The sequence below is a fragment of the Ixodes scapularis genome, unplaced genomic scaffold (assembly GCF_016920785.2).
Source record: "Ixodes scapularis isolate PalLabHiFi unplaced genomic scaffold, ASM1692078v2 PGA_scaffold5__190_contigs__length_132052651, whole genome shotgun sequence".
In the NCBI taxonomy this organism is placed as follows: domain Eukaryota; kingdom Metazoa; phylum Arthropoda; class Arachnida; order Ixodida; family Ixodidae; genus Ixodes; species Ixodes scapularis.
In genome coordinates, this window is record NW_024609880.1 from 106,290,841 (window position 1) to 106,309,474 (window position 18,634).

The 18,634-nt window shown below is 45.3% G+C and overlaps 1 protein-coding gene across 1 annotated transcript; it reads right to left on the reverse strand.

Annotated features, from left to right (window-relative positions):
* Window positions 1-425: 425 nt before the first annotated feature.
* LOC121838201 lies at window positions 426-4,037 on the reverse strand. The gene is made up of 3 exons (XM_042294296.1): window positions 4,034-4,037; window positions 2,416-2,648; window positions 426-665 (listed from the first exon to the last, which is right to left on the reverse strand). The coding sequence occupies exons 1-3, from the start codon at window positions 4,035-4,037 to the stop codon at window positions 426-428; spliced, it is 477 nt and encodes a 158-aa protein (XP_042150230.1).
* Window positions 4,038-18,634: the final 14,597 nt, after the last annotated feature.

Below are 18,634 nucleotides of genomic sequence, written 5' to 3' on the forward strand. Positions count from 1 at the left end.
TATGCGCCAGAGGTTCCGCCTCCAGCTCGAGCTTTCTACATACGGTATGCACTCAGGAGTCACTTATCATTCCAAGCCAAGTTGCGTAGACAGGCAACGAACACGTGCTGGGACTCTAATGTGGACAATTGGCAAAATAATCGGCCAGGCATCCGGCGGTCGTGATTGGCCTGCATGCAGATTGGCCTGCACCATGCTTGATCTTGGCGCCTACCAATCACGACGGTCAAATTTCTCGCCGACGTTTTTGCCATGTGTCCATATCAGAGCCCCTGAAGGCAGAACTTTTGTCGCATTTTTACCTTGTATCTGTCCAATAGCAAGTTCCATTAAAACCATTGGGGTAAGCACGGACAAAATGACTGCATTCGAAGCATGTTAAAACGACTCGAGACATGTAACCTTTATTTCAAGCCAGACACACTTCATCGGGCCGAGAGAGTTCGATACTTTTCAAAGGCAGTCTCCAGTGTGCGTAGCATGTGCAGCGCCCCCTCCATGGATGGGACATCGCGACGCCGGCGACCGGCGACGGTCGTGCTGACCGCGGCCCCCGCGGTACCAGCCGCGAGTGTGGCGAACATGGCTCCCAAGACCGGCAAGAAGATGATTCCTGCTCCGAAGATGATGATCAGCGGAACCCAGTAGATGAGATCTGAGAATCCCTGCAAACGATGGGGTCATCACTAGTCAGTAATATCCTAGAAAAGTGTTGTATGGTCCAACTAATATTACAGTAATACCCGAGTTCCTCGCACGTATTAAGTGAAATGAGGTATTCAGCAAAGCCCTCGTACGAATAAAACAACCTTCAAGACCAACTCAGTAATATTTTTCGAAATTTGGCCAAACGGTCAACCAGCATGCCCCCCTCCCCCTCTAACCGCACCCCTCTAATCTTCCCCATTAATGCAATAAACTTATTATAATCCCAATTCATCAGCAAACCTGTAGTACGACTGCCGATTAAATCTGGCTCAGTTTACTGTCGGCCTGCCTCAATTTATTTCGTTGACTCCCAGTAGATGATGGCGTTATGTTGAATCAGTCCATTGTCGATTGCGTGGTGCTGCTGAAAAAGGCAAAACGAAATACCATTCCCATTTTATTGAAGTTTCTTGTTTCCCTCAAAAGACAGACATAGTCTCGAATATTCTGCTGCATAGTCCGCTGCCCGTTAAAAATAGCAGGACACATTCCTGCAACAAAGCTCTCTGCTCACCATAATTGGGGGATTTCTTCTCTCCAGAGTTCGCTCTACACTAAAGTGACAAGAGTGGAGGGCTTTGAGAGATGGGTTTTTCATGTTCTTAGCATTAGTACCCACACGACAGCGAAGAGCCGTCTGTGGAAAAAACAGTGAAAAGGAAAGCGCGCGGCGTAGAGACGAGGAGATTAGAGAAGGACAAAGGCGAGAGGGCGGTGACGTCACGGGGCGGAAGCCAACGCGCGCGCGGATGCTGGGGCGAGTTCTAACTTGCAAGTGTGCGGTGCGCGTACGCCTTGGTTTGTGCTACAAAATGGAGTGTGAACCAAGTACTAGAGCTGGTTCAAGCAGGCGGCAAAATAAGACGGATTGCGAACGAAGGAGACAAGTAGAAATTACAGAGAAGATGCAAGCGAGCTGGTGAACTTGTAACGTCGTAAAACCCGAGACGTAGGACAAAAAAAAAAAGAGAGGGGGGGGGGGGGGGGGGGGCGGAGGACGGACTGCCGAAACCGGCGAATAGCGAAAGCAGCGTCAGGCAGAATCTTCCATGTGTCGTCAAAAAAAGAAACACAACGTATAATCTGTCCTCGAAAAAAAAAAAAAAGATTCACAGCATACGTCACAAAACACCCTTCTAAAAGAGATTTCCAAAAAAGAAACCCTAAAGCCGAAAAAAAAAATTAAAGGAAGATCCACTGGTGGATCATTAGGAAATACGTTAGCATGACCCCTGGGATGCATAACACGCGTCCCCCTTTAGGAAACGCTAACACTGACCCCATCCGAAGCCAAAGAGAAAACAGCAAAAATAGAGGAAGCAAAATAGAAAGCCAAAAGAGAAAAGCGAAGGGATCAGCGCTAGCGTTTCCCAAAGCGGGACGTGTGTGGAATTTTTCAATGGTCATGCAAACGCATTCCCTAGAAATTTATCAATGAATCTTCTTTTATTTGTTTTTAACCGGCAACAAACTACAGTGTGGTAGACACGGTAATGTAAAACCACAGAGTTACATATTTCGCTTAGCCGTTTCTGGATGCTTAGAGAGTCTCATCTAAAAGCTTCGTGGAAACGCGTATACCATTGCGAAGTCATACTTAGGACAAATTGGTTGTGCTAAATAAATGTTTAAATATGTTACCCTAGGAAAAGTACCGAAACAAAGTGGTACCGTGTCGCTTTAAGCTGACAATTAATCTTCGCCCACCTTGTCATAGCCTCCTTGGTAGAGGTCATAGTACCCATGGCTTTTGGAACTTCTGGGTTCAGAGGCGGCGGCACCCTGCGTGACATCGGGCTTCTGGTGACCTGGTGTTCTGTTCGGTGTCACCTTGCCTGTTCCCCTGTCTTGAGGGTGTTTGGGTACTCCGGTATTGTATGCCTCCAGCAGCGGGCTGACCAGCAGCAAGAGAGCCAGCACCGCTGGCGGCGCGCTGGATGCTTCGTTGGATCAAACATGAATCATGTCATATGTGTTACTTATACAGGTTCTCTTTCCAAGAAGTTGAAATACAGCCCTTTCTGTAGGGATGAGTATTATATAATGCTTTTCTGTGGAATAGGAAACGAGTCTGTGCAGAACATTTCCATATAATAATCGTCACCACATATATACTTAACCAGGGTGTGACGCTTCAATCCAATTCAAGGAATGGTCAATAAATGATCATAGCGATAACCACATCAAGATTTCTGATCAGGTGAGTCTATTCAGGATTATATGGAATAAGGGATATATTTCCGTCCTCCTTCGAGGTGCAGAACAAGCGGTGACAACAGTTGTCTAAATCTTTCGTGGGTTCCTAAACTATATTCACAAAAGAGCGGCATATTCGGTTTGAAATCGGGGTCATTGAAGTATTAGTTGAGCTTCGATTTGGAGCTATAATGCATCATGAGTTGTTCTTTTTTTCTAGGCGCATTAAGAGAAAGATTAAGAATATCAATGACACTTTTCTCTCCTTCCATATCGTAATTCGAAAGTATAACCCACTGCTTCCAGTCACTGCTCAAACGTAGACGCGATTTCACGCCCTAAATGTTTTCTTTCGACTGATTATTTTGCCATCAATAGAACTCGTGCCTTAAGTGTAATACGCAATACATTCAAGAAATACTGTAATACCCAGACAGAAACTTTCCAGATGCATTAAATTCCAGAAAGCTTGCTTAACCAGGGGTTCAAGAATATGAAAATAGCATGTTCTAGAAAATAATTTGCGTATGTTCTGTAGCATATATAACAATAAAGAATCAAAACATTTATTGTTTATTATATTACTTTAGTTTTCCTGTAGTAGAGGGTTCTCTTTTAAATAAATTAAATTGGCCTAGAACGTTTAGTTCTCCGCGAATTCAAATAATTCTGGCTGACGCATTCAGGGCCCGCAGTTGTAGTTAATTATTAATTTCTAGAATTTCAATGACACCCCTACATACCTTTTTCTATTTTATAGTAATGCTCGCTAGCTCCTGATTTAATAAAATAAGAATGATCTACTTAAACTTAGACGTTCCAAACCTAACCTAATGATTACTTAACTCCCCCGCTAGGACTATCCTATAAAAATGCTGCTGTAATAAGTTATTCTTATAAAAATTAACGGCTAAACATGTAAAAACAATTTGACATATTTCATCATTTTGATTTAGATACTCAATCTGCCAAAGGCTTAGTCGGATATCCTGCATACGAACTAAGTGATTGAATCATAATTTATATGAAAAACACTCTTATCGGATATTAAAACGTTTCTATAAATTTAACAGAACGAAAAGTAGCACCAATAAACAAAAGGAGACGCGTGAGACGAGCATCTGCTTACCCATGCTGGTATCCAAACCCCGAAGCGTCACGCGTTTCCCAAGAAGTCGTCCGCTCTCTTCGCCCCCGTGCCTTATATAGAAGCCCCTCTCGGACAGGCCGCCATTGGAGAACACCGGAGGACCCGGATCCCCGCGGACGTCGTCGAAGTGAGCGAGCGAGCGGGCTAGCGACGACACAGCGGCCCGTCCTGGATCTGTCGCCGCCGCCAAGACGTGTCTCTTCCCCCTCCCACCATCCGCAGCAATCGGCATTCACCAGCGTCGTATTCAGCCACGCATTCAGACCTTGACAGTGGTCTCGGTTCCTTGAACGCCGCTAGGGGACGCTGACCCGGACTGCACGGCCGTGGAACACGTCACCGCGCACGGTCCTCCCTTGCAGTGGCTGCTGCGGGCTTCTACCAGAAGTCTCTGGTCCGTGAGAGAAAGTACAGCCGCCGTCGGCCGGCTTGACCGTTGCTGCGTTGCAATCGCGGATCTCTGCAGCATGGTGGTCATGATACGGGAGGCAATTCAGCGTGGGCACCGGCTGAGACGATTCCTGGTGTCGTCTTAGATTATTAAAAAAACGGCCCCTGTGAATCTGTTTGAGTGTCCGCGTGAAACGGGAGGGGAAAGTTGTGGTCGCCCGATGCGCTGGATGCTCGCGTCCAAAAGGCGTCTCCGTGGTATGAGGAGGACTTGGCGGGTATGTCGTGCGAGACTGTTCGCACCGCAGGTAGAGATAATATACTCGTCTACAAGTTCCTCCTTGGGTTATGAATTCTTGGTTATCAAAAAAAAAAATACGTGTCTTTTTTTTTTATTGAAGCTTGTTCTTTTTGTGTGTGTTTTTTTTTTTTTTTTTTTCTGCACCGAATTGTAAGGTAAGAGCTGTTTCTTGACAAGAAAAACTAAAGACGTTTTTTCAGCTCATCGTATCTGCACCGAACCTTTAACTGCAATTTTTACAATACAATTGGCGCTGTCTCTGTTAATAATTTTTACCAAATGAGTGTATACAATAGCTCACATCTTGGCCAAGTGAATTGCAGAAAAATAATGTAACCGGCGATTATTCTGTGTAGTCCATGCATGCTTCTTCGCTCTGCCGTACCATAGCTTATGTTTATCAATTGTTTTAAACACTTTGACTGATATTAAAATATCTGTTTTATCTTTGGGCTACTTTGCGGTCAACTGAAAGAGCATCTAGTTGTTAATTTTCTTTATTATCAGTTTATAGTTTATATAAAATTAAAATTTGTTATCACCTCCACGGAGAAATTTCGTATGTCAGTGGTTGGTCAAAACCTAATTCATGCAAAATTGGGACAGTTAAAAAAATGCTGCTATTACAATCGCAGGCCTTAAAACATCATAAGATAAGTTGAATGACCAACGAGTAAATATTAAAAGCTACTAGGAACACGCATCGTGCGGAACCTGATAACAAAAATGATAGAACGTTAATGCCATAAGACACGATATTAGCTAGATTTGGATCATGATACAGAAAACAGCACCTGCACACAGAAGAACACAAGACGGTACGTTAAAAAAAGACGTCAAGAGAATGTATAGTCCGGCTTCGCACTTCACGAGTAACCAATGCAAGGTTAGAAAAAGAATGTATATATATATATATATATATATGAACAAATATGTGCAGATGAATGAACCGTACTTAATCCAATGAATCAAAGAATCAAAGTTTCCACGAACCCGCCGAAAGCCAAAAATTGGCGGAGCCAGGATCCTGGCTCCGCCAATTTTTGGCTTTCGGCGGGTTCGTGGAAACTTTGATTCTTTGATTCATTGGATTAAGTACGGTTCATTCATCTGCACATATTTGTTCATATCCTCCTCGGAGACCACGTACGATGACGTGAAGTGCCCGTGTTGTATACTCAATAACGTGGCTCTTGATTCTCGCAGATGATGATGATACCGTGTCTCTAAAAGCTCATAAACAAAGAATATTACATGTGCACGGGGCGAGACAAACAGTGGGAGGATTTCTGGAGCACAAACGAGCACGTACCACGTGACACTAAGCGTCGTACCGCGTTCCACGCGGCGGCGTGTGTTTCCAGAACACCTCCGATTGGATACATTTCGTTTCTTGTGCATTAATAAGACAGGTAGGAAACGCCAGAAAGCCAAGGTGGAGTGGTGTAGTGGTTAGCACACCCGACCGGACATTGGGAGGCCCAGAGTTCATATCCTGGCTCCGCCAATTTTTGGCTTTCGGCGGGTTCGTGGAAACTTTGATTCTTTGATTCATTGGATTAAGTACGGTTCATTCATCTGCACATATTTGTTCATATCCTCCTCGGAGACCACGTACGATGACGTGAAGTGCCCGTGTTGTATATATATATATATATATATATATATATATATATATATATATATATATATATATATATTCGTGTAAGGTGCTCACTAGCCTTCAGGAGCACTCGATAAAGCATCACAGAGTGAAAACCGGCATACACATGCAGCGCCGCGTTCAAGTAGCGCCAAGTCAGTGCAGCATGGGCGCCAATGTTACCGCTAATTCAGCGCTGAATTAAAGCTGTGTTATGTCTGGCAATAGGAAAAGGTCCAATCACATTCGACGGCGTGTTAATGCAACGCTGGTATAAAGCAAAAAACACAGGGCTGTAACTATGCCACTGAGTTAACGATCCGGTGTATGTGTGAACGGGCCATCACGGAAATATCAAAAAGTATTGCAATGCCGAGTTCAGATTTTCTAGGCATTGCGCCAATTTGTTACCCAGACATATCGCGTATAAAACGAAGAACAGTGAAGACACTATTTAAAAATAGGACAGTATCTCGTATTACCCTTACTGCGCCTGTGCCATCTTTGTTCAACAACGGGAAAACCCAAACGTTAAAAATGGCTGCCTGTCTTTGCGCTGATAGAAATGTTTGCTGCGTCGTTATAAACAGAACATTCGTCCCATACGTTTTATTTTAATCTTTGCGTGAGCTTCTGATATTAAAGTTGATGCTGTTTTTGTTGTTTTGGGGCTTTTTTTTATTTAATTAGGCAGCTGTGCAACACTTTTTTGGTCGCTTAAAAACTTTCAACGTGCGGGGACCGGTCTAAGTAAGGGGACACCGCGGCAAATGGTTCACCCATAACGGCTAAATCACGGAATATCCACACTCTCCGACCCTTAAATATGGTCAGATGAGGTTATGAAATTATACAAATGATACCTATATTAAAAAGACTCATGCCCTCCAAATCACACTCCGTTACATTAAGTTATAAGTGCTTCATATGCGTCAAGCTGCTGTCATTTAAATGATCGCAAATGTTACTCACCATATGCGTCCTTGCACACTTCAAGAGGCTAGACTGGCTACACTGGTAGCATTCGAAGATAGTGTGATGTATCTCATAGACTCCAACTACTAGATTTAGAAACAGCCTTTTGGACACGCGAACAGAAATGAAAGATAAGTTTATCACTTTCCTAACATACAAACAATGACGTTCAAATGTGCTTCACACGCAATAAATACGTCTTTCAAAATCTAAGTAACACGGGAATATTACCACGTGCCCTCGATCTTATCAACTGTCGAGCTTTTAACGGGGCAAGCGAACAGCTCGATTAACAACTGCAATTTTCAAGCACTACCTACGCAATGTCACGCCCACAATCCCCAGCATCCCCTTTATACGCCACCGCATCATCCGCCATCAACGTTCGCCGCCGTGGAACAACGCCCAGACCGTGGTATATACATTTCATCCCATCACGGGTCACTTCCAAAAGAGCACGACAAGTGGGCGATGTCCCTCCCGGCAGCGGCGGACCGCGAAACCCTCCGAACCTGACCACCGTAACCGATATTGTCTTCCGATGCTCCCCATCCCTACAATACGACCCCCACGGACGAAATTAATCGCGGCAGCGCTCGGGCAAGATTCGTGTTCGCCGCTAATCAAACAGGCCAAGACAGACGCGCAGCGGCGTGTCCCGTATCAGGTCCCCGTCGTGCATCCCTCGACTCTGCCCTTTGTCCGAAGAACAGACCGCCATTTGTCCGCGCCGTAGTAGCGTTCTCCCTGCTGGAGTGTCTCTGCTCCAAAAATCCAGTGCGTTACCAAGGGCGGCCATTGTTGGGACAGGTCTCCTACCGCTGAGCGATGCACGTGTCCCTGGGCTTTGTGGCGGCGGCCATGGCTCGCTGACCAGGTGTGAGATCTCGATAGAGCGTGGCATCACTTCTTCCGGAAGGTGGCCTGCGCTCAGGAAACGACGCCATGACGTCGACCCCCCTTGCCTCGAGGATGTTCGTGGTCTTTGGTTCTGCAGAACGAGACCACGCCTCTCGTTTCGGACACTTCTCTAGTGGGGTGCTGGCTTCCGTCTGGGCGTCCCCCGGGGTCGTTCCGATTTCCGACACGGATCTCATTAGCCCGTCTGGTGCGCGTTCCTTCAAGCGTCTCACACCGCTGGCCCCGTGACGCGAGTTTAGTCCGTCTCGGGTGCAGGGGTGACGGGTGCCGTCTAACAGTTGTTGGTGGCAGGAACGGGTGTCATCTTGCCGGCGGGCAAAAGGTAAGCGTGTTTGTTTTTGCTTCCTTTGCGCAGATTCGTTAATGTGTCTCTTGTAAATTACAGAGGGTTAATTGTGGTTTGTTCGGCGTTAATCTTCTCGGAAGAAACACGTGGAAAAGATTCTAGAGGACACTAAACATGGATCGTAGAAGAAAATCGTAATATATCACTAAAATGGGTTTTCAAACATAAAAAGCGTTTTAGTGGGTGGACCTCAATATTTCTCCGAGGTTGTTCTCAAATGTACTCAATCTTCTTTTTTTTTTATCTAGGTGGCAGAAACGGATGTTTTGCCGTTTCCTTTCTTTGGGTTATATTCGATACAGCATTTCATTGCCGTCAAAGTTCTGTCGCATCTTTATTGAATGGGAATAAAATCTAACATCAGCACTAACGTAATATTTGTCCAAAGGCACGCAACTGAGCTTCCTCGAAACATCAGATATTAAGTTAACGAGAGCCACACAGTATACCTCTTTCGGTTATGATGTCTTAAGTTTTACGGTCAACGCCTAAAACCAAATGGCTTGTACAACGAACGTTTTCCACGGTCTCGCCGTGATGTTTGTTTTAAAAACCATCTTACTATTTTGCCAATCGCATTCATATCGATCACCAGGATCAGTAAAACAATCTCAAGAAAACCTTCAAACTTCCGTAATGAATGCGGGCTTCTCCCACACTAAGGCATGTGCTACATCCCTCAGGTTTGAACATGTATGAGAAAATGATCATACAGCCCACTCAGGATCCGTCAATTACGGGAGTCAACTTAAAATCTGGGGAGATAGCTTTTACCGACCTGCCTATGTCAACATCGTTCAGCATGTTTCACAGAGATCATTTAAAGGCAAAAACACGTCGGCGCTGAAGTTTCTATATTCACCGATAACCCAAGACACGCAGGGCGTGACGAGTCGCAGTCAGTTGATTATAGCTCCGCCAAAATGTAGCGCTAGCGGGCCGAACCAGATGCCAAGGTTTTAGCACTAATCGTTATATTTTTCAAGAGTTACACATGATTTTCAAAAATTTTCATTGGAAAATTGGCGGCCGACGGCTGTCTCGAATACATGTACCTCTATGGCGCCAGTTACCAAAAACAAGCAAAAATGACGCAGATTTTTTTTTTTTTTCGCTTAAATTTTTGGAAAATCTCCCGTCACTGTTGAATAAAATAACGGTCGGTGCTGCAACTTTCGCATCTGGCTCGAACCGCTAGCACTACATTTGAACGGAGAATGGGCGTTCGTTTATTGCTGCGACATATAAAACACTGTACGTTGGTCTGAAGGGACACGCTGTCTATCACTCAAATAAATCTGGAACGTTTCCTTCTCCCCAAAGCACTTCGGATAGTCAATCACAGCAATCTGAGGAGGAAGCTCAGCCAATGACGAGGTTGAAAGTATCTTTAGGCATACTTGTTTGCGCTTTGGCACAAAGCACGGTGAAATGTCATGCTCAGTACTACAATGTAGACTGTTCTTTCCTTAATTTTTAAACCTGATCATTTTTTTTTTTTTTTTTTTTTTTTTAGGGTTGTTTTTTGCCGAGTTCCTTCCACAGATTGCTGAGATTGGCTCTCCCGCGAGTGCTTTGTAGAGAAGCAAGCGTTCTAGACTTTTCGAATGCACGTCGTTCGTTGTGCGCCGTTCATCGTAATGCCCGTTCATTTCCTCCAGGTTTCCTGTTGCCTCAAACACGGCGGCTGTGGCGAGCCTGCCGACCATTGCCCCGGAACGATGTGCCCGCAGTCGTCGGGCCTGCTGTGCGTCGCCCTGGCCGTCGGACTCATGGCGCTCCCCGTGGGAGTCCTGTCGCGGAAAGGCTCCAAGAAGACCTACTACTACGTGAAGCCGGAGTACCGCGACGATTGGTACTACCCGTGGAAGGACGGCCTCAACAGGAGGTCGTACTCTTCTTGGGAAGAACCCTACGACGACTGGTTGCCCTGGAAAGGCTACAAGTACGGGAGGCTTCTCTAGCTCTGCTGTAATCGCACGCTAACACAGCTGCATTCACGTAAAAGAGTTGCTTCTCGCTTGGTCGGCCTGTATCTAACGATGCTCGCGTTTTGTAATATTTAACCTTTATGTCGGGGGGGATCTTCTGGGGGCCACAACTTACCCCTGGCTGTCTGCTATTAGAGCCGAGTAGTTTTGGTGGTGTCCACTTGCGGCTTCCGTTCGTGACGTCTTGATAAGAATTTGCTTCCCCGTGACGTCATGACTGTAATCTTGACTACTTATCATCAGCTGCGGTTCAATGACGTGCATAAAAATAACAATAGAAGCTTGGATTCGTCGCATTCTTAAACCAATATCGTCCCAGTGGACAGCCTGACATTGAGCTGATTTGTGTTGTGAAAAGATTTAGTCCAAATAAGGACGTCACAGTGAGAGTTTGGACAATCGCGAATTGCGACCACAACGACAATTCTGGTCGCGGACGTCGCTACTATAAGTTCGATAGCACGTACCTTTGTTCATTTGTTTATTTTCAAAAAATGCCCGCATTTCTTTATTTCTTTTTTATGAATGAAAATGTGTTGCGCATTATGGTCGGCCAATGCGCGCCTCGGACGTGTATCGGAGCTGCTTATGGCATGACGCATCTGCTTATGATTCAGATCTCGCAGAGCTGGTTCATGTGCAGGTGCTGAGCACACGGCTTGCATGGGCGGATCGAGTTTATTTGAAAAGAGCGTTAGCCTACGTCATTTGCATCCACTGAATGTTTTTTTTTTTTTTTTCATTTTTGTTGTGATGTTTTCTACCTACGACATGCAAACCGTAACAGCGCGTACCATGATTGCGTAACCAAAACCTCCCTTATAAACCCGTGTGTAAGATGTTCTGTACCAATTGAAGAGAACCACTTGGGCTCCAGAACCAAATCATCGCAGTATGCGGACCAAATCGGGGGACAAAGCAAAAAGAAAAGGAAGGGAGTAATAGCCTACAAGGGAGGAGTCACCTCCCAAGACTTGATTGTATAACAACTTAACAAGAACGGTGCCCAAACGAAAACTTTGTCTCGGGCGTCCGGTTCATTTTATACCCCTGACTCACAATGTCATAAAGATATGCTGGATATGCACTCACGTCTAATTACTTTTCGTGCTTCGCTTTCTGCTATCGGGGCAACATAAAATGCTATAAATAACGAAATAAATTATCATTTCGCGGACGTAAAGATATCTTGATCTAAAATCATGCTACTTCCTGCCTTCTTCCTCCCTACAGATACACGCTGGCTCTGCCGAAATTTGGGTAAACCAAAAATTGCACATTATCGCTCTTTTATCACTCGAAGAGATGTGGAGCGTCTTCTTTTCCGCGCACAGCTCGGTGGTAGCCAGACGAATTCAGCTCTCTGACGCCACGCCCCACCGGTGGCGCTGCGGGCTTGTTTATGAACAGCGTTTTTTCGTCGATGCCCAAAGAAACAGCCTACGTTGTGACGCGGGAAAAAGCGCTTCAAATTTCTTAGAGTGTACGGTCACTGACACCCTAAGAAATGCAGGACGTTGGCGAGTCCCGAACAAATTATTCCTGCTCGGCAGCCAATTATATCGAGGCGTGAGCCGATCGAAATGCACGACATATATCACGAAGTAAGAAACCCGAACGTAAGCTTACGCCCTGTGCTTCTTATCCTGTCTATGACATATAGTTGTGCCTCATGATTAAATCGGTGCAATGTTGATAAGTCGTTCATTTCCCCAACCGAAATCAAAGGTTTAGGACGTTGATACCGCGATGACGGCGTCTATGTAGCCAGTATTGCAGGTGCGTCGATCTAAATGCCCACAGCGTTTCTCACGCGAAGGAAGTAATATAAGTAACATCATCATTGTCAATTTTGCGTTGTCATTGCTGAAGAGACTTAGACTCGAACGGGAGGTTTTGAACGTGTCTCTCAGCTGTGTATTGTCTTGCGTGTCTAACTTTCCGAAAATATTGGCAATGGTGCCATTGACGCGGAAGATTGTGGAGATTTTTTTTCTTACAATAAATGAAATTTCATATTGACATCTAACCGAAACTAAGCTGCTTCATTTCATTAATTATATTCTTAAAGGAGAACGCATTTTCCCCTTCTAATTATTTTTGTTGCGTTTATCGAGGTAACCCACAGCCCTTTCGCAATGCGCTACTAACGCTAATCGGAGGGTCTCCTTTTGTTCCAGCATGCAGCTGTAGAAAAAATATTACTAGTAGCTAAATCTGCTGTAAAATCCAACTACTAAACCAAAATTCAAAAAAAAAAAGAAAAACACACGATGCTTACGTTTTGGCTTGTAAGCCGAGCGTGCGAATCGCTTACGTACTCGTTCTTTGTTTATCGGTTCCCCCAAGTTACAAGTCACTGTTGTCGCACAAGCATCATCATCTTCATCACGGCTTCCACGGACACGGACGGTCCGGATGCGGAATAGAACTTGCCGTCATCGGCGTGCTCCTCATCATGCCTCTGGTAAGTGCATGGGTATATTCATAAATTGCCCCAATACTAACATAACTGCTTGCGAGTCTAATGCATGTAATATCGCTGCTTATCATCCGCGCAAAAAAATAAAAAGATGCATTGTGTCACTTGACTGCGAACTTGTGCGCGGCGTCTGGCATTTCACAAACGAGATCTGCCGCGCATGCGCAGATTGCGTTCCACAGTCCAATGTGGAGAGCAAGTCGTCCGCTTCTTTCGCGAGAGTTGCGGTAAGGTCAGAAAGACGTCAAGCTCTGATTGGCTCTGATTGAAGGATTGTGGGTAGACCTCAAAGCAATCTGCCTGGAGGTCTACCCACTATCTTCCCTTCAGAACCAATCGGAGCTCGACTTTCTCACTTCACCACAAGCCGTGCGAAAAAAGCAGACGAATTTTCTGCCCGCATACACAAAGGTGACGCCGCACTGCGGGTCGTATGCGTTCACCATCAAACATTTATTTTTACTTGCGTTAAACGTTTCGTGTTTTTTGTTTTTTTTTTTTGTTAAGAATTGCTGGAAATAGCTTTAATTGTCAATACCTCAACACAGCGGAACTGCGATATAAAAATAAATATAAGTCTGGTTTTTGCATCATGTAACGCCAATAGGGTTGGTTCCTGCGGCCCCCGCTCTGAATGCATAGAGTCATAGACCATCGCGTTTTTGCATCATGTGACACTGGGGTCTACGCGAGACCCCAGTGTCACTCCTCTGTGGTGGTGCCGCTGTCGGTTCGTCAGATGCGTAGGCGGGTCACGTAACACAAGTCGGGTCTCTGGGCGCGCGCTGTGCCCACAATCCACGTAAACGAACTCCGGCTTGTTCGTAAAATTAAAAAAACGTGTTGGAGAAAACGCGGATGATAGGATTATCATCTTCTTTTGCGCATCGCCAGCCTTGTGCCCGTAGTGCAAACGATAACTTTAGCGCACCACCGCTCTTCGCAGGCGTTTTCTAAATTAAGAAATTTTAGTTAATTATTTAACTTATCGTCGCGATTAGCGCCCTGTATTATGTCCCCTTGGCCGTTTACACAAAACGCCTGCACAGCGTTCACGGACTTTTTTTTTTATGCATAAAATTTTATTTTGAGCACCATTAGTATAACTATATGTTCTGAGTGGCTAGTTTTGACCTTTGAAGATCAACAAAACTCACGCATTAATTTGCGAATTTTCTCGGGCTCTGTACTGGGATTTTTAATTTCTTTGCTATTCGTGAATCAAAAAAAAATATACAGAAAAAAAAACATGCGAGCATAGGAACGACCGATACATTACGAAAAGTAGGAAACCTTTCATCTGCTCGCAAGATTAAAACAAAAAGTAAAACTATTATAACAAGAAAGCATTACACTGTCCTCTGTAAGCGCTCGATTATCTGTTTTTTTATATATGTTACATTGTTCCTTCACTCATATGTTGTGTTTCTTCTGCGGATGTAAAGGGGAGGCGGGGGCTTCATCAAGTAGCGACATGCTGCTTTTTTCCATGTCTTCCCCTCTCAGATGGAGAGGAAATAAATTGATTGATTGATTGATAATAGGAAAATAATGGCTTATACGGTACGTGGTCATAATTACCAAATTTCGCTTCATTTCATTTATTTTTTTCTCGGGCCCGAAGTCATTACAGAGAGGCGCAGGCACTGTAGATAAAAAGAAAAGTTTTTTTTTTTAATAAACAGTAAAAAGGCAAAAATACAGAAAATGTACGAAACATTTAACAAATTAGTAGTAATTGCAATTCTAAAATCAGCGGTGTTAGTAATTGAAACTATGACTGCGGGAAGGAGATTTCAATCAATTGTTGTTAGGGGCAGGGGGGCATTAAAAATACATGGGCTGCAATGGGGGATTCTAACTTTTAGTTCATGATTGGTACGTTATGATATGTAAGGGGGTTCTGAAAGCAGTGCTTGGCGAAGTGTTGGGTTAGAGCAGGGGAGGCCAAGCTGCGGCTCTTCGCGTGTTGAAGTGCGGCTCGCGGCCAGTCCCTCGGTCACACGAGCACTTCCCCAAAAAGAGAAATGGAACGCGCGTTAAATCGAAAGACAGGTTGCGGTTTGGTAGTGTTGTGCTACTGCTACCTCACGTACAGTTGGCCTGCTTTTGGTGCGAATAGGTTGAAATTACGAGTTTTGTTTATTGCTATAAATTCGCTCGCCCTCCCCCCCCCCCCCCCCCCCCCCCCCCTTTTGCGGCTCTTGGAAGTTTCGTGGTGTTGTTTGCGGCTCTTAGGCCGGGTCAGCGTGGCCACCCCTGAGTTAGAGCGATAAATGTTTTTAAACAAACATAGGCGAAATATATTTTTCTACGAAGGGAGAGGTTAGGTAAGAATACGGATGCAATCATCGAGGCAAGTTGTTCGGTGAAAGTTATAAAATATAAAATTAGCGGATCCTTTTTAGACGGATTCGATTGTAGATATAAGGGTGATTCCAGTGTCCCAGGTTGAAGCTGCAATTTCGAGTTTAGTACAACAATTTTTTTTTTCGAGTCGTTTTAACGAAATGGTAGCAAGACAAAAATTACTCTTCATGTAACCAAATATTTGATTGACCATGTTAGTGACGTAGGCGCCTAGGGGTTTTTAGGGAAAATAATGGACCTTTTCCGAGAAGCGTTCTGCGCAAGCGCGAGCGCTTGATGCCAAGCGGCGGAAGTCGGCACGAAAAATGGAGAATATTTGGAAGGAGGCTGTGGATCAGCGAGTAGAACACGTAATTGCAGCATATATATAATTGTGTTACACAAGTGGACGGATAGAAAAACACGACGTTTAGGTGGACGCCACGGATGCTCCTCTTTAAAGTCGCGTTGGGCACGCGCCGCAGCTCAGACTGCGAAGAAACTGGTAGCCTAGCTCCCGTTATCGATTGGTAGCGCAGGTAGGTCACTTCCTCGATTTTTAGTTCGTGCAGCCACCGCCTGGTGCCGTCGGCATGTGGAAAAGGTCTATTTGTTCTGTGAACACCGAGGTATTTATAGTAGGGCACACTAAGGGAGATAGATTTGGTGACGAAGTAGGAGGGGCAAGCATTATCTCGACGAGAGTCTCTCATGGATTTATATTTAGAGATGCTCCATATTCCAGTCATCGCACCATTGGGTAACATCGCTAATGTCGGAATAAAGAGCATAGATGTCAGAAAACAGAAGTAAGTTAACACCAACACCATCAGAGCCAATAACAGCCTACTGTATGCTCGTTCAAACCCGTGTTGAGGCACCTTCGCTCGCTATTTTTGTTTTTTCTTGCTTTGTTTTTTAGGTTCTGCTCTTGGGCCTGATGCTCCCGCTCGTCCTGATCACAATCACCCTCATGCTGGGGCTTCCGATGCTGATTCCGGCCATTCCGGCGCCATTGCCTCCCCTAGCGGCCGAACTCGGGAACCAGGGACGTCGGAGGCGAGCTTCGGGCGCCGGAGTGCCCGAAGAGGAGTTTCTCTCGACAGCGTTGCGCATGTTTCTAGTCGCCCTCGCCAAGTATGGCGACTTGTGAAGGAAGCCTTCGTTCGGCGTTATCGTCTGCAGTTACTGACAGCTTCAAAAACGAAAGGCGGAGCTTAATATGTCCACGCTACTTGTTTAGTGAATCGCTCTCTGGTTTAATCGGCGAATGGAGTTATCTCATTGGGTGCGGGGCGTTAATGAGATGTTAGGGTCTCGCCACGCCCCGCGTTTCTTACGCTGTCACTGAATGAATGGATGCAAATGTTTGTAGTCTTTATAACGGGCGGTAGCTTGCGCCACCTAGCCCATTGTTGCCATCAGACATCACGAGGAACAGCTTACATTTGAGCGCAACTCGCTGATCTCTATTGTAGTAGGCTGGATCGCGGACCGTGGCCTCGGCAGCTGGGATCGAGTGTCGCCACCGGCGGCCATTGATTGACACCAGCCAATGCATGGGACTCTATGGGAAAAACAACAAAAAGTGCCGTTTGCCCCGTTTATAAGCTGTTGTCGGCACTGAAACTTTTTGGATGCTTTTCGATAAGCCCGTGAAATATCTTGCGTACTAACATTAAAACTGACAGCCCTCGCAGCTCCTATAAATAAATAGTTTGTGGTCGAGAGTGACTCCGCTGTAGTGCAGCTCATTGAGGCGAGAGTTACCTAGAGTTACCGCGGAGTCAGTGGCGGTTTCGTTGAGCTGGGTTTAGCAGACGAGAAGCTCGGAGGCTTTGCTACGATGAATTCGCTCTCTCCCAAAGAGCCGCTGTCGAGATGGAACTTCTTTGTTATTCATCAACTTTCGGCTTCCCCGAGGACGGTCTCATTGACGCAAATTCCTTTGTTTACTCTACTACGAGAGCAAGCTTGCCAGCTCAGCCGTAGGTGAGCTAGCCGTCACCCGACATAAGGATCGCAGCACACCATAGAATACTCGCCTCCGAGCACAGCGTACATGCTTCAATATTCTTACTTTTGTGCGTTCCTCCCTTAGACTTGCGTGCATTGCCTGGTGTTAAGTAATGGCATAGCCTCCTCTATGGCTATGGTAATGGCCGCCGGTGGCGACGCCGACGGGCTCCTAATCCGCGATCCAGCCTACTACAATAGAGATCAGTGGCGGAACTATAACCGCCGTGAAGTAAACAAGACTGTCTGTCCTCAATGAGAGAGAAATAAATAAAAATGTTTTATTCGATACACCGATTGGCTCGCGTATCGGACGAACATTTTGGGTAACAAATTTAGACAATATTTGTATTACTCTACAAAATCTCCAAACTAGAAAATCCCTCCTTTTTCGCCTGCCTTTGTGCAATTATTAAAATTTCCCGCTCAATTTAGCGGAGAAACTGTGTTGATGTTTTGGCCTCAAAACGTCACTTTCCCCGCTAAATTTTGCGACAATTGCACGGACGGACGGACGGATGGACAAAACATTTTAGGATGGGGGAAGCGTTAAAAGCATCGCATGCTTTAAAACCCGCAATGGATCGTTTTTTACCAGTAGAAAGCACTGCGCCGGTGCAGCCTGAACGAATATGGCGGAGAAGCACGGAACGTAGCACTAAGGACGCCATGTCTAATTTTTGTTTGTAACATTTGTTTTATTTTTTTTTTTTTTCTTAGGGAACTTGTTTTAACGTATGTGCCTTGAGAAACAGCACGAGACACGTGTCATGCCGTGATTGGGAACAAGTGATGCTCTGGCCCCTGCGGTAGTCTGTGACATAGCTCGTGAGGTCCTTGCGAGATAAAATTATTGCCGTTGCCGATCGGAATTGCATTGGAGCTGCTGTATGCTGTATCTAGGAGGGAAAGGGCATTCATCGATTCCCACTGCAACAACTTCCATTAGGCTCGGATGCCAATCGCAAGTGGAGACTAGACGCACGATGTTACAGCTGGGCGCATTATGACATTTATTTTCAGGTAGAGGTTTATTATTAAGCTAAGGAGAGTTCACGAGGCCGCCAATCACCTTACTTTAATTATTAAGATTTCTGGTGCTCTACAATATTCCTCCAAGTGTTTTCGCCAGTCATGACATAATCATCTTCATTATTGACTCTTACA